General features: G+C 44.8%; 1 protein-coding gene across 1 annotated transcript in view; it reads left to right on the plus strand.

The window, feature by feature from the left end:
- The window catches only part of LOC142599210 (CDC42 small effector protein 2-like), a 77,332-nt gene extending 61,118 nt beyond the window's left edge, over positions 1 to 16,214 (plus strand). Inside the window, exons 6-7 of the mRNA XM_075739144.1 lie at positions 14,347 to 14,464; positions 14,905 to 16,214. Of these exons, the coding sequence (XP_075595259.1) occupies positions 14,347 to 14,445 (99 nt within the window). The 3' untranslated portion in view covers positions 14,446 to 14,464; positions 14,905 to 16,214. The remainder of the gene's footprint in view (positions 1 to 14,346; positions 14,465 to 14,904) is intronic.
- Positions 16,215 to 16,484: the final 270 nt, after the last annotated feature.

Below are 16,484 nucleotides of genomic sequence, written 5' to 3' on the forward strand. Positions count from 1 at the left end.
GGCAAGCGTTACGTTCTTACAATGGTGGAAGCAACCACTGGGTGGCTGGAAACATATCCTGTGCCCCATGCCACTGCCCGGAACACTATTCTGGGTCTTGAAAAGCAAGTCCTGTGGTGACATGGCACCCCAGAGAGAATTGAGTCAGACAACGGGACTCATTTTCAGGACAACCTCATAGACACCTGGGCCAAAGAGCATGGTATTGAGTGGGTGTATCACATCCCCTACCACACACCAGCCTCTGGGAAAGTTGAAAGGTGCAATGGGCTGCTAAAGACTACCCTGAGAGCAATGGGTGGTGGGAACCTCAAACACTGGGATACACATTTAGCAAAGGCCACCTGGTTAGTTAACACTAGGGGATCTGCCAATCGAGCTGGCCCTGCCCAATCAAAATTTCCATGCCCAGTAGAAGGGGATAAAGTTCCTGTAGTGCGCATGAAAAATATGTTGGGTAAAACAGTTTGGGTTATCCCTGCTTCAGGCAAAGGCAAGCCCATCTGCGGGATTGCTTTTGCTCAGGGACCAGGGTGCACTTGGTGGGTGATGAGAAAAGATGGGGAAGTCCGGTGTGTACCCCAAGGGGATTTGATTTTGGGTGAAAATAGCCAATAAATTAAATTGCATGATGTTAATAGCGATATACTGTATCAATGGTATGACCATAAGAATCACCCAAAACTAATGAAGGATGGACTTTGAAACTGAACAAAGTGCCACGATGATGGAACTAGAACTGATTTCAACTGTTGCCCAGAAACTTTATTGAAAAATCACATCTTTGGCATCCAGACTGTGAGCATGGACCATACCAGATACACCGGCTGTGAAGACTCCGGATGCAGCGTGCAACAATCCAGCAGCACGCACCATTGCTCCTGCTCTGAGAGACTGTAATGGCAGATGGAACCCAAGACCATGGACTAAATGAACTCGACAGACATTTTAGAGCGATAGCCCATAGAGTAAGGCAATGAGTTCTGTAAAATAATCTGGGCATGACGTAGGTGGTATGGAATAAGGGGTGGATAATGTCCTGGTTCTGGCAAGGATAGAGTTAATTTCCCAAGGAGCCAGGACAGGTGAGCCAAGCTGGCCAGGGGCTATTCCATACCATGTGACATCATGCTCACCATAAAAGGGGGCTAGTCGGGCAGGGGCAGGTTCGGCGTGCGGCATGGCTCCGGGACGGGTCGAGTGTCCGATCGGTCGGTGGTCGGATCGGTAAATCGTTCTCTGTTATCACCCATTGTTACTATCTGTTATCAGCACTGTTGTTGATTGTTTTCCCTCTCCCTTGCTGTCCCAGTAAACTGCCCTTATCCCAACCCTCGAGGCTTTGCCGTTGTTTTTCCGTTCTCCTCCACATCCCGCTGGGGGAGGGGTGAGCGAGCGGCGCGTGGCACTTAGCTACTGGCTGGGGCTAAACCACGTCACGTATATGTAGAGTACTCCTTAAATTTATTTTGATAACTTATGAACTAAAATAAAGGTATATTTTAAAATATACTAGACTATTTCAGAAAAACTCCTTTTAAAGTATCATTTAATTTTGATTACTTAAGTTCTTTTTTTCAAATGCTGAATGCTGTTTTATATAAAACTCTGTAACTTTCCTTAGTTTATGGTTCCCACAAATATTCTTATTGTGTGTACTTACTGAGGTTCTCACTATTTGCAATGTTAATTATTTCCAGAGCAAGCAACACTGACATCACAAGTGGGGTTTTGTGGCTTCCTGTAGATAATAGGAACTATAACTATTTTTATATCTTTGAAAGAGAAAAACAGAGGCTAAGAGTGGTGGGTTAGCCTTTGTCAACAGCCAAACTCCCACCTAGCCACTCACTCTCTCCCCCTCCTCAGTGGGACGGGGGGAGAAAATAGGATGAGAAAGCTCATGGGTCGATGTAAAGATGGGACATCACTTACCAATTACTGTCATGGGAAAACCACTAAACATGGGGAAAATTAATTTAATTTATTGCCAATTAAAATCAGTTTAGATAGTGAGAAATAAAAAGACAAATATTAAAACAAGTTTTCTCCCCGCTTACCCAGGCTCAACTTCATTCCTCCTTTACCTGCCCTGACAAGCTCTGTGTATGTGTGGGGGGTGTTTACGGTCAGTACATAGTGATTTCTCTCTACTGCTCCTTCCTTTTCACATAATCATAGAACGGTTTGGGTTAGAAGGGACCTTCAAAGATAATCTAGACCAACCCCCTGCCATGGGCAGGGACACCTTCCAACTCAACCAGGTTGCTCAAAGCCCCATCCAACCTGGCCTTGAACACTTCCAGGGATGGGACCTCCACAACCTCTCTGGGCAACCTGTTCCAGTGTCTCACCATTCTTATAATTTTTTTTTCCCCTCTGTCCAATCTAAATCTATCCTCTTTCAATTTAAAACCGTTGCTCCTTGTTCTGTCACTACAGGCTTTGGTAAAGTCTCTCTCTCTCCATCTTTCTTACAAGCCCCCTTTAAGTATTGAAAGGCCACAATAAGGTCTCCCTGGAGCCTTCTCTTCTCCAGGCTGAAGAACCCCAACTCTCTCAGCCTTTCGTCATAGGTGTTCCAGCCCTGTGATCATTTTCATGGCCCTCCTCTGGACACGCTCTAACAGGTCCATCTCTTTCTTTTATTGGGGACCCCAGAGCTGGATGCAGTGCTCCAGGTGGGATCTCACAAGAGCAGAGTAGAGGTGAAGTCCTTCTCTGCAGGACTGCTCTCAATCCATTCATCACCCAGTCTGTACTGATATTGGCGATTGCCCCAACCCAAGTGCAGGACCTTGCACTTGGCCTTGTGGAACTTCATGAGGTTCACATGGGCCCACTTCTCCAGCCTGTCAAGGTCCCTCTGGATGGCATCCCGTCCCTCAGGTGTGTCAACTGCACCACCCAGCTTGGTGTCATCCACAAACTTGCTGAGGACACTATGTCATTAATGAAGTTATTAAACAGTACCAGTCCCAATATGGACCCCTGAGGGACACCACTCGTTACTGATTTCCATTTGGACAGCGAGTTGTTGACTGTAACTTTTTGGATGTGGCCAACCAGCCACTTCCTTATGCATTTAATAGTCCATCCATCAAATCCATTTCTCTGCAATTTAGAGGCAAGAATGTTGTGGGGGACCATGTCAAAGGCCTTACAGAACTCTAGGTAGAGGGCATCGGTTGCTCTTCCCTTGTCCACTGATGCAGTCACCCCATCGTAGAAGGCCACTAGATTAGTCAGGCATGATTTGCCCTTGGTGAAGCCATGTTGTCTAACTCAAATCAACTCCCTGCCTTCCACATGCTTTGACATGTCTTCCAGGAGGATCTGCTCCATGATTATACCAGGCACAGAGGTGAGGCTGCCTGGTTGGTTGTTCCCAGGGTTCGCCTTTTTATAAATGGATGTGATATTCCCTTTTCTCCAGTCGCTGGGGACTTCTCTTGACTGCCATGACTTTTCAAATATGATGGAGAGTGGCTTAGCAACTACATCTGCCAGTTCCCTCAGGACCCTGGGTCCCATGGACTTGTGTATGTTCAGGTTCCTCAGGTGGTCTTGAACCATATCGTTTCCTACAATGGAAGGGACTTTGTTCCCCCAGTCCCCATCTTGAGGTTCAGGGACTTGAGATGTGGGAACAGCGATTGCCAGTGAAAAATGGAGGAAAAAAATCGTTGAGTACCTCAGCCTTCTCCCTGTCGGTTGTCACTAGATCTCCTCTCTTATTTATCGGAGGGGGGGTGGGGGTGGTGTACGGTTTTTTTTAGTCTTCCTCTTCTGACCAACACACCTGTAGAAGCCCTTCTTATGATTCTTCACATCCCTTCCCAAATTCGGCTCCAGCCGTGCCTTAGCTTTCCTGATCCCATCCCTACACACCCGGGCAGCATCCCTATATTCTTCCCAGGAGGCGTGTCCCTGCTTCCACTGCCTATGCGTTTCCTTCTTGCGCTTCAGCTCGACCAGAAGGTCCTTCCTTACTCAGCCATGCTGGTCTCCTGCCTTCCTTGCCTGGATTTCTTACACATGGGAATCGAGAGCTCTTGTGCTCTAAGAAAAACATCCTTAAAGAGCTGCCAGCTCCCTTCTGTTCCTTTATCCCGAGGGCAGTTTCCCGGGGCAGGGGGGGCCATCCACTAGTTCTTTAAACACCTGAAAGTTGTTTATTTTATCCTAAAATTCAGGGTCTTGACTTTACTCTTTGCCTGGCCCATATCCCTTGAGATTGCAAATTCCACCAGGGCATGATCACTGCAGCCCACCCAGGCTGTCACCAATCTTGACTTCTCCAATTAGCTCATCTGTGTTGGTGAGCAACAGGTCCAGTAATGCTTCTCTGTTGAGGCTGTCTATCATCTGGATTAAAAAGTTATCCTCAACACACTCCAAGAGTCTCCTGTACTGCGTACAGCTTGCTGCACTGCTTTTCCAGCAGATGTCAGCATGGTTGAAGTCCCCCAGCAGGATCAGAGCCTGCAAGTGTGATGATTCGGGTAGTTGAAGTAAGAATGCTTCATCAACATCCTCCCCTTGTTCTGGCAGCCTATAGTAGACACCAACCATGAGGTTTCCGTTGTTGGCTTGGCCCCTAATTTTCACCCATAAGCTCTCAACCTGTTCATTGCTGTCTTTCAAAGGCAGCTCTGTGCATTCAATCCATTCTTTTATGCAGAGGGCAAACCCACCACCCCTCCTTCCTTGCCTGTCTCTTCTGAACAGTTTATAGCCATCGACTGCAGCACTCCAGTCGTGTGAGTCATCCCACCAAGTTTCAGTGATAGTGATTAGATCATAGCTTTCCAGCTGCACAGTGGCTTCCAACTCCTCCTGTTTGTTACCTGTGCTGTGTGTATTGGTATAGTGGCACTTCAGTTAGGCTGTCAACTGTGTCATGTTTTTGGAGAATCAAGCCCCATTTCCTTTGTGGCATTTCTCAGGTGTTTCCCTGTTGTTTCCTAATGCATCAGCAGCCCCTGGCTCTTCTCTGTTGCTCCAAACTCCATCCTCTTCCCCTGCTGAGTCTAGTTTAAAGCTCTGTTCTGGCATGGGGTATCCATGGGCTACAGTTCTTCAGGCATATCCATCTGTTCGGTGTGGGTCCTTCACAGGCTGCAGGGAGTATCTGCTCCCGTGCCTGGAGCACCTCCTCCTTCTCTGACTTTGGTGTTCCCTCTGTTGTTTCTCACTTTTTGTTCCCTCTTCCTCCTCCTCTCTCAGCAGTTTTGCCCTTTCTTAAATATGTTTTCACAGAGATGTCACCAACTTTTGCTCATGTTTTGACCTGCAGTGGGGCTGTTGTGGAGCCTGCTGGAACTGGCTGTATCTGGCACAAGGCAGCCCCCCACCCTGCAGGGGTGGCCTCTTCTCACAGAGGCCACCCCTGCAGCCCCCCTAGCTACCAAAACCTTGCCACATATCCCCAATACACTAAGATAGATATTAAAAGTGACTTTATGAGAATAGATTTATTTTGTACTGCTTCATATTTTCTGTGAAATGTCAATATATTTTTAAGGTCAGTAAAGAGTGGCATATAGATAATGATGAAAAATATTTCTTAACCTTAATAATCCCCTTTAAAGGAAAAAAATGTTTATCCATGGCAGATTTTAGCAAAGGGGAAGACAGAGTTCTGTCAGGGGTATTGGAATACAGAAGCTGTAAAGAAAAAACCCCTCAGTTTTAATGTAGGCAAGTGAGGTCATTTGTAGCTTCCTAGAAACTTTTTTGATTTTTTTGCAGCTTATTGTGATCAGGAAAAAACTTTCATAAGTCAGTAGTCATTGGGGAAAGGCAAAGCTGGGAAATCTGACATGGCAAACAAAGTACCAGGTTTTCCCTGAAGTAACATTATGGATTGGAAATAATTTGCACTAAAACATCTGTAAGGAAGTTAAATAGACAAGGACAGTTTCAGCTTGATAAAATTAAATTAATGTTAATTCTCTATTTAATGCAATATATCACATTAACATTTAAAACTATATGTAAATTGAATTAATTAAATGAGTGAGTGGTGTTCTTAAAATTTTAAAAATGCATGGCTTTTTGCTTTTTAGATGTTTGCTGCCCTTCCCATGAGAACCTTTCTCATTCGCACAGCTGAGCAGCCTCATGGGAGGCTTGTGGTGGTTGCCTGAAGCTTTACTCTCTCACCTCAGACTTTTAACCCTACTTGCTCTCACCTTTGCTTTGCATAATACCCAACTCATCTCTAGATAGTAGATAATCATTATTGTCTCTCTACATGGACTTTTTCTTTCATTTTAACACTCATAACTGGCTGTATCGCTTTCTCTTTTTTTCTTTTGGATAATATGCTGCATCAGTGACCAGAGTGATTTTTCTGATCCCAGACAAGAAGAGACAGTATGCAAAAAACGATCCTTTTCTCTCTCTTTTAAGAAGCACAAATCTTTACTTTTTTTCACATTTGCCTATTTTCCTGCCTCTTCCTTGGTGACTCACTGTGGTAATATTTCATCCAGTCTCTCTGTTAATTCTTGCAGTCTAAATTCCAAGATCACAGTCTTTTCATGTGTTTTTCTGCTGCTTAACTTCCTTTATAGAATGAATGTTATACTACTTCGTGAACTTCCTTCTGCCTTCTCTCTTCTGAATACCTTAGGAAGACCTCCTGCAATTTTATTAGCTTTTTCCCGTATAAATTTCGGAATAAATTCAGTATCTGCTCTGCACCTTTTTCATCAGCATTGTTCTTTATTATATATCCTCATGCTTCTGAGTACAGTAGTTTTCTGACTACTGAAATATTTTGGTTTTGTTTGCCTTCTCTGTAGAGAACCTTGCTATTTTGTCAAAGGTAAAATTATACAGTAGGAACCCTCTATGCACTGTTCCCTTCTTCCCATCACCTTCTTTCTATTTTATCTTTCTATTCCTGTGGTGGGTTGACCCTGGCTGGGGGCCAGGTGCCCACCAGAGCTGCTCTATCACTCCCCTCCTTCACTAGACAGGGGAGAAAAAGTATAACGAAAAGCTTGTGGGTCGAGATAAGGACAGGGAGAGATCACTCACTAATTATCATCACGAGCAAAACAGACTGAACTTAGAGAGGGAATTCATCTTATTTATTACTAAGCAAAACAGAGTAGAGGAATGAGAAATAAAATCAAATCTTAAAACACCTCCCCCCACCCCTCCCATCTTCCCGGGCTTAAATTCACTCCCGGCTTCAACCTCCGCCCCCCTCAGCGGCACAGGGGGACGGGGAATGGGGGTTACGGTCAGTTCATCACACCTTGTCTCTGCTGCTTCTTCCTCCTCAGGGGGAGGACTCCTCTCATTGTTCCCCTGCTCCAGCATGGAGTCCCTCTCATGGGAGACAGTCCTTCACAAACGTCAACCACGTGACTCTCTCCCACGGGGTGCAGACCTTCAGGAGCAGACTGCTCCAGCGTGGTGCCCCCCACGGGGTCACAAGTCCTGCCAGCAAACCTGCTCCGGCATGGGCTCCTCTCTCTCCACAGGTCCTGCCAGGAGCTTGCTCCAGCACAGGCTTCTCACAGGGCCACAGCCTCCTTCATGTGTCTCCGCCTGCTCCAGTGTGGGGTCCTCCACGGGCTGCAGGTGGAATCTCTACACCCCCTCATCCTCCCTCCATGGGCTGCAGGGGGACAGCCTTCTTCACCATGGTCTTCACCATGGGCTGCAGGGGGATCTCTGCTCTGGCGCCTGGAGCACCTCCTCCCCCTCCTTCTGCACTGACCTTGGTGTCTGCAGAGTTTCTTACATCTTCTCACTCCTCTCTCTGGCTGAAAAAGCTCTCCCTAACTGTTTTTTTCCCTTCTTAAATATGTTATCAAAGAGGCGCTGATTGGCTTGGCCTTGGCCAGCGGCGGGTCCGTCTTGGAGCCGGCTGGCATTGGCTCTATCAGACACAGGGGAAGCTTCTAGCAGCTTCTCACAGAAGCCACCCCTGTGGCCCCCCCCACCCCCGCTACCAAAAACTTGCCATGCAAACCCAACACAATTCCATAGTGAAGTCTCTCACTTTTTCTGCTTCACAATCCTCAATTTATCCTTTGATTTCATGTATTCTGTTTTTTTCTTAGTTTTTCTCTTGTTTACTTAGTTTTCTCTTGTTTACTCTCTCAAGGATCATCTTATTTCCTGGTTTTAAAGGGGAGGGAAGAAATTAATTAGCTACATATGCAACACAACAGATTGTATGATTTTTCATTAATGTGATTCCTTCCAAAATTCTTGAATACTTATCCTATCTAAATTAGATGTAACACAGAAAAGAACCTTTGTTATTATGTATCATCATAGGGAAGGCAATGGTATATTTGAAGAAAAGAAAAAGCATTTGTTCTTGTAGTTTAGACTGCCTAAAAAGGAGAGTGCTTCAGAGTGCCACTTTGCCAGCCCACAATTCTATTAGACCTGCTTTTTCATCAGTGTTTTTTACATTGTATGTATCCTACATAAATTTTCATATAGAAGATGGCCACTGAACTACTAATGCAGTCTAGCTTACATTTGATGGAGTTTATTTTAGTTGCAACAGCCTCCATATTTTAGACTGATACGTCTTTACTTGCTAACACAAAATGCATATGGGGCGACAGGCAAAACTCCTCATTGCCCACCTCATCTTCCCAAGTGCCTCTGTACAACAGGTATCAGATCTGGATGTGGAAGGCCAGACAACGGATGATGTGAATGATGGTCCATGTACACCAGAAGTGTTGCCAAAGTCAGAAAGGCCTACCCTCTGTATCACAGCCACCTCCACGAGGAAGAAAAGATGGGTTATAGTTGTAGGTGACTCCCTTCTGAGGGGAACAGAGAGTCCAATATGCCAGACAGACCCTCCTCTTAGGGAAGTCTGCTGCCTCCCTGGGGCACGGGTTAAGGACATCACTAGGAAACTTACTAGGCTGGTATGGCCCTCAGACATATCCATTATTGTTCTTCCATGTGGGTGGCAATGAAGCCACAATGTGTAGTCCGAGCGCAATAAAAAGAGACTTCAGGGCCTTGGGACAGTTCTGGAGCACAGGTTATTTTTTCCTCTCTCCTTCCAGTTGTGGGCAGTGACATTGGAAGAAACAGATGGACCTAGTCTATTAATACATGGCTCTGCTCTACGGCTGGTGTCACCACCACAATTTCAGGTTTTTTGATAATGGGATGGCCAACACGGCACCAGGCCTCCTGATGTCAGATGGGATTCACCTTTCTCAAAGGGGAAAGAGGGTCTTTGCTCACGAGCTAGTGGGGCTCATCATTGACAGAGATGAGCCAGGGGTTCCTGAGGTAATAGGAAGCCAACAGGAAAACACCAGGGAAATAAATCAAAGGAATTAAGGTGTGTTCCTCTAAGAAAGTGACATGGCCAACAGTCCAGCTGAAGTGCCTCTACACCAACACACACAGCATGGGCAAAAAACAGGAGGAGTTGGAAGCCACTGTGCTGCTAGAAAGCTACAATCTAGTTGCCATCACTGAAACGTGGTAGGACTAATCCCATGACTGTAGTGTGGCTATCAATGACTACAGGCTTTTCAGAAGGGACAGGCAAGGAAGGAGGGGTGGAGGGGTTGCCCTCTATGTCAAGAAATGGATAGATTGTGAAGAGTTGTCTTTGAAGAATATCCACGAGCAGGTTGAAATCTTATGGGTAAGAATTAGAGACCGAGGCAACAAAGGCAACTTGTGTTTGGTGTTTACTACAGGCCACCCGATCAAGGGGAGCCTATTGACGAAGCCTCCTTACTCCAGCTACAGGAGGCATCGTGCTCACAGGCTCTCGTCCTGCTGGGGGACTTCAACCACCCTGACATCAGCTGGAAAAGTAGCATGGCAAGCTGCAGGCAATCCAAAAGACTCCTGGAGTGCACTGAGGATAACTTCTGAAGCCAGGTAATAGACAACCCTACCAGAGGGGATGTGATACTGGAGCTGTTGGTCACCCATGCAAGTGAGCTAATGGGTGACGCCAAGACTGGAGGCAACCTGGGCTGCAGTGATCATCCACTGATGGAGTTCACAGTCCTGAGGAATATGGGTCAAGTCAAGACCCTGAATTTTAGGAAACTGCCCTCAGGGACAAGGGAGCAGAACAGAGCTGGCAGATCTTTAAGGATGCTTTCCATATAGCACGAGAGCTCTCAATCCCCAGGTGTAAGAAATCAAGAAAGGAAGGCAAGAGACTAGCATGGATGAATCAAGAACTGCTGGTCAAGCTAAAGGGCAAGAAGGAAATGCACAGGGAGTGGAAGCAGGTAGAGATATCCTGGGAAGAGTATAGGGACGCTTCCCGGTTGTGTAGGGATGGGATCAGGAAGGCCAAGGTGCGGCTGGAGATGAACTTGGCAAGGGATGCAAAAAATAATAAGAAGGGCTTCTACAGGTATGTCAGCCAGAAAAGGAAGGTCAAAGAAAGCATACCGCCCCCCCTCCCCGATGAACACGACTGGCAAACTGGTAACAACAGACAAGGAGAAGGTGAGAAGGCTGAGGTACTCAACAACTTTTTTGCCTCAGGCTTCACTGGCAATCTCTCTTCCAACACCTCTCGAGTGGATGGACCTCAAGACAGGAACTGGGGGAGCAAAGTCCCTCCCACTGCAAGAGAAGATCCAATTCGTGACCACCTGAGGAACCCAAACATACATAAGTCTATGGGACCTGATGAGATGCATCCCAGAGTCACAGATTCACAGATTCACAGATTGGTAGGGGTTGGAAGGGACCTCTAGAGATCATCTAGTCCAACCCCCCTGCTAGAGCAGGATCACCTAGAGCAGGTTGCACAGGATGGCATCCAGGCAGGTTTTGAATATCTCCAGAGAAGGAGACTCCACAACCTCTCTGGGCAACCTGTCCCAGTGCTCGGTCACCCTCAGAGTAAAGAAGTTTTTCCTCATATTCAGATGGAACTTCCTGTGTTCCAGTCTCTGCCCGTTGCCCCTTGTCCTGTCACTGGGCACCATTGAAATGAGTCTGGCCCCTTCCTCTAGACATCCGCCCTTTAGATATTGATAAGTATTGATCAGATCCCCTCTCAGTCTTCTCTTCTCCAGGCTAAACAGATGCAGATCTCTCAGCCTTTCCTCATGAGAGAGATGCTCCAGTCCCCTAATCATCTTTGTAGCCCTCCACTGGACTCCCTCCAGTAGTTCCCTGTCTTTCTTGAAGTGGGGAGCCCAGACCTGGACACAGTACTCCAGATGGGGCCTCACCAGGGCAAAGTAGAGGGGGAGGATAACCTCCCTCAATCTGCTGGCCACACTCTTCTTAATGCCCCCCAGGATACCATTGGCCATCTTGGCCACAAGGGCGCATTGCTGGCTCATGCTTAACTTGTTGTCCACCAGGACTCCCAGGTCCTTCTTCGCAGCACTGCTTCCCAACAGGTCAACCCCTAAACTGTATTGGTGCATAGGATCGTTCTTCTCTAGGTGCAGGACCCTACACTTGACCTTATTGAATTTCATATGGTTCCTCTTTGCCTAGTTCTCTAGCCTGTCTAGGTCTCACTGAATGGCAGTGCAGCCTTCCGGTGTGTCGGCCACTCCTCCCAGCTTAGTATCATCAGCAAAGTTGCTGAGGGTACACTCTGTCCCCTCGTCCAGGTCATTGATGAATATGTCGAATAGGACCGGACCAAGCACTGACCCTTGGGACACACCACTAGATACAGGCCTCCAACTAGACTCTGCGCCATTTATCACAACTCTAAGATTCCCCAGGTCCTGAAAGAATTGGTTGTTGTAGTTGCTAAGCCACTCTCCATGATACTGGAAAAGTCATGGCAGTCAGGTGAAGTCCCCAGTGACTGGAAAAAGGGAAACATTGCACCCCTTTTAAAAAAGGGTAGAAAGGTGGACTCTGGGAACTACCGACCTGTCAACCTCACCTCTGTGCCTGGGAAGATCATGGAACAGATCCTCCTAGAAGCTATGTTAGGGCACGTGGAGGACAGGGAGGGGATTCGAGACAGCCAGCATGGCTTCACCAAGGGCAAGTCTTGCCTGACCAAACTAGTGGCCTTCTATGATGGAGTGACTACATCAGCGGACAAGGGACGAGCTAATGATGTCATCTATCTGGACTTCTGTAAGGCCTTTGACATGGTCCCCCACAACATCCTTCTCTCTAAATTGGTGAGATATGGATTTGATGGGTGGACTGTTCAGTGGATGAGGAATTGGTTGGATGGTCACATCCAGAGGGTAGTGGTCAACAGCTCAATGTCTGGATGGAGATCAGTGATGAGTGGTGTCCCTCAGGGGTCTGTATTGGGAACTATACTGTTTAATATAGAATCATAGAATTGTTTGGGTTGGAAGGAACGTTAAGGATCATCTAGACCAACCCCCCTGCCATGGGCAGGGACACCCTCCACTAGACCACGTTGCCCAAAGCCCCATCCAACCTGGCCTTAAACACTTCCAGGGATGGGGCATCCACAACTTCTCTGGGCAACCTGTTCCAGTGCCTCACCATTCTAACAGTAAAGAATTTCTTCCTAATATCTAATCTAAATCTACCCTCCTTCAGCTTGAACCCATTACCCCTTATCCTGTCACTACATGCCCTTGTAAACAGTCCCTCTCCAGCTTTCTTAGAAGCCCCCTTTAGGTATTGGAAGGCCGCAATTTGGTCTCCCTGGAGCCTTCTCTTCTCCTCTCCTCTCCTCTCCTCTCCTCTCCTCTCCTCTCCTCTCCTCTCCTCTCCTCTCTTCTCCAGGCTGAACAACCCCAACTCTCTCAGCCTGTCCTCATAGGAGAGGTGCTCCAGTCCTCTGATCATCTTCGTGGCCCTCCTCTGGCCTTGCTCCAACAGGTCCATGTCTTTCTTGTACTGTGGACCCCAGAGCTGGATGCAGTACTCTAGGTGGGGTCTCACCAGAGCAGAGCACAAATACAGGCTGGGTGGAGAATGGATTGAGAGCAGCCCTGAGGAGAAGGACTTGGGGGTGTTGCTGGACAATAAGCTCAACATGACCTGGTAATGTGTGCTCGCAGCCCGGAAATGCAATCATATCCTGGGCTGCATCAAAAAAAGCATGGCCAGCAGTTCGAGGGAGGTGATTCTGCCCCTCTATGTTTAAGGATATAAAAAAGCTCAGAGATTTCTTGCACAGCACTGCAATATACTGTACCATCAAAGACAATGGTCCTAAACCAGGCTGATTTCACATTGGTTTGAAAAACAATGTGCAAGATTTTTTTCTGATTCATTGTTTGTATGTGATTTGCTGTGGATATCTGTTTAGAAGACACTAGTTTTATTTTTTTTTGTCTTTGCAGACAGGGAAAATATCATGCAAGCTCCATGAAGATATTTCTCCAACACTGTTTTAACAGAGCTTTCTAGTGGTGTTTTGAGGTCTCTATGAAGGAGCATACCTGAAATAATTGCAAGCGATGCCCTGCAGACATAGGCTTCTTACTGCAAGTGCAATATCAGAAGCTGTAGCTTTAAGTACTTTGTGTTCATTGTGTACTTGTTATGTACACTCTGAGGTGTAAAGAGAAAAAGGCCAAACCTTTAAGATTGGAGTGGTCTTCCTGCAGGCACTAGGAGATGATTATTTTGACTCATGCAGCACAAGCACAAAAGAACTATAGATTTTCTTACTTTTTATTGATAAAGACAATGAAAGCCATAGGGGGTGTGTGTGGAGGGTGTTTTTTTATGTATTTGTTTGCATCAGATTAAAAAATGCCTTCAAATAAAAAAAAATCAGAGAAGTTGATAGATTGAGTATGGTTTAAAAAATAAATGCCACACTGATTAAAGCAATAGTATCAATCAAGGAAAAGTAAGTTCATGCTCTTAAACAAAAAGGGCTCCTTTTTGTTTAGAAAGCCCTATTTTAAATGTTCTGAAATTAGCCATACAGTTCAGTTACTATGCAGATATTTTATAAATTGACTATTGCGTTTTCAATGTAATGGTATTAACTTCACTGGTTTATTATACTTGACAAAGAATGTTTTCCATATAACAAGCTAAATTACAGCTTGTCAGATAGAGTGGAGTTGGATTTATTTGATTAATTTTTTTGATCAATCAAGCAGCTCAATGAAAGCCTCAGTCAGCCAGTTTTCTTTGGGATAGAGGAAAACTGCATCAGCATGAGTTCTTCCATCTCTCCTGCTGAGCTGCCTGCAGAAGTGAAAATTCCAGAAAGGCTACTCTGCATATGTCCTGATGCAAAAGTAATGTAGCTTTAATGGTGAGACAGCACTTGAAAAACAAAACAAAAAATAAAACCAAAGGCAAGAAGATGCCATAGTTTACTTCTGCCTACCTGCCTTGTTTTCTCTGACCTCCTTTCCCTTCTGTCTCCAGGTGAGCTCAATTCAGAACCAAATGCAGTCCAAGGGAGGCTATGGAGGTGGCATATCTGCAAATGTTCAGATGCAGCTTGTAGACACTCAAGCAGGATAACCTTGGGAAAACCTTTCCAGTAAGTATTGCTGTCTGCTTTTTAGGCACTGGTAGAGTTGTGAGGAAGAACATCCTGCCACATATCAAATTAGCTGCCTATAAACAGCTGCGTCCTTATGATGCACGATTTTTAAATGCATTTCTGGGTAGAACATTCAATATCGTGTGAACATGTTGATTTTTATTATGTAATGAACAAGACATTAATAATTCGGTCCTGACCACAAATCTGTCCTTAAGCCTGTTTTATGTCCAAGATATTATTGTAGGCAAATCTTTGCAAGTGAACTTAGCTGTATACCAAATTTCAGAAGAATTTTGTGATATAATTAGGATACCATTTTTGCAACAGTTCCATGTAATTAAGCAAAATGTATGGTGTTAAATATGTTATGATAGGAAAATCATCACTATCAAAATGTTCAAAACTCAGTTTAATGTGTTTTTTCTGTGTTACAGGTTTAGCTTCTTTCCTCTTTTGCCTTGGTGACTGCTTTGTGTTCATGATGAGAGAAGTGATGGTTTATTGTTCACACTTTGTGATTACTCCAGTGAAAAGTTACTGTTCTGCTCTGATGATGCCATTTATGAGATTGGTTCTACCACGCCTTTCAGTGACATGCACACATCGGCCTCCTACCAGTACCATGGACGCAGAGTTGTTTAGGCTCGGTTTTAGCTGTTTGTTAAAGCAAATTAAAGCACCAACCTTAGCTTCCATCATCAATACCTAATGCACAACATTCTGTTACTCTTTATTCTTTAAATGTTTTCTCCAATCAAGTAATTTAGAAATTAGTAAGTTTCCATTAATATTTTTAATATCTCATTGTTCATATCCATTTTTGAAAGGCCTGGGCCCTGCAAGCACAAATTATTATTTCATACAAAATCAGCAGAATAGATGACCACATGCTTTGTGGAGTTGATTTGTATGGTGGCCTGTTTGGTGCCAGAAAAAAATTAAATGGCTTACTGCAGACTAATGATACTGTTGGTAAAAAATTTAGCTGTGGCATGTGTCATGCCTGTTTCTGAAAAAGGACTTGTATCTTATCTATCTGCTTCAGAGTTAGGGCTTTATTTTAAGCTTTATCCATCTGATCTTGAAATAATAAAGAGAAAACTTGCATTCATAAGGCATTTGTTATAAATGTTCAGTATATTTATTTTGGTAGAGCTGACCTCAAGCCTGTAAACCCATGTAATATCTAAATATTGTGGAAGTGCTTTAGTCTATTTAAAAAATAAGAGAGTCATGTTTGGCTGCTGCTTTCTTTTTACAATTTTTCTTAATTTTAGGCTGTATGGTCATTTCAAGTAGCAGTACGTCAGACAGCCTGCAATATTAGCTGAAAATTTTAGTTGCCCTCTCTAAGTAGTTGGCAGTTTCTGTGTACTAAATATTTAGGGGCCATGGAAGTTGCTAAGAGCAACATACTAATCTGGCAGAACAGATGCCAGTGAAAACAACACACAGGGTGACTTTGTAAAAAGTCAGCAAAAAGCCTTTTGCTCAGGTTCCAAAGCATGTTTCTCTTTCACATGTTGTGAAAACTGTATTTTGATATTGCACTGTTTTTGAATTATCTCTGTAAATTGTCCTTTTCTTTTTTTCTCCTTGTTTGTTGGTGGTTTGAAACAAGTTGATGGTTTGAAATCTGAGTTAAATTTTTATGCGGAAAAAATCATCCTAACAAATAAGCCTAATAGTTTCCATTTTAATGCATAAACACACATGTGTTTATAAATAAAGATTGCTTCATAAATGAGTCTTTATTATCCTCCTCTGCTTTCCCTGATTTAATATTGCAATAGTTATCCAACTGATTTAAATGTTTATGAACCTACTTACTCTTCTCCTCAGTTCACAAAGAGCATGCAGAATACAAGGGCTATGGAGGTAGTTGGCCTTCCCTAAGTTGTATTCCAGTGATAGGTGTCAATTATCTGGTTGAATAGTTCCAGTTAGGTTGGATTGTCTTCACTGATAAAGGTACTGATTCTTGATGACACAAGATTAGACGTTCAGTTGTCTG

This window comes from Balearica regulorum, chromosome W (genome assembly GCF_011004875.1).
Source record: "Balearica regulorum gibbericeps isolate bBalReg1 chromosome W, bBalReg1.pri, whole genome shotgun sequence".
NCBI lineage: Eukaryota > Metazoa > Chordata > Aves > Gruiformes > Gruidae > Balearica > Balearica regulorum.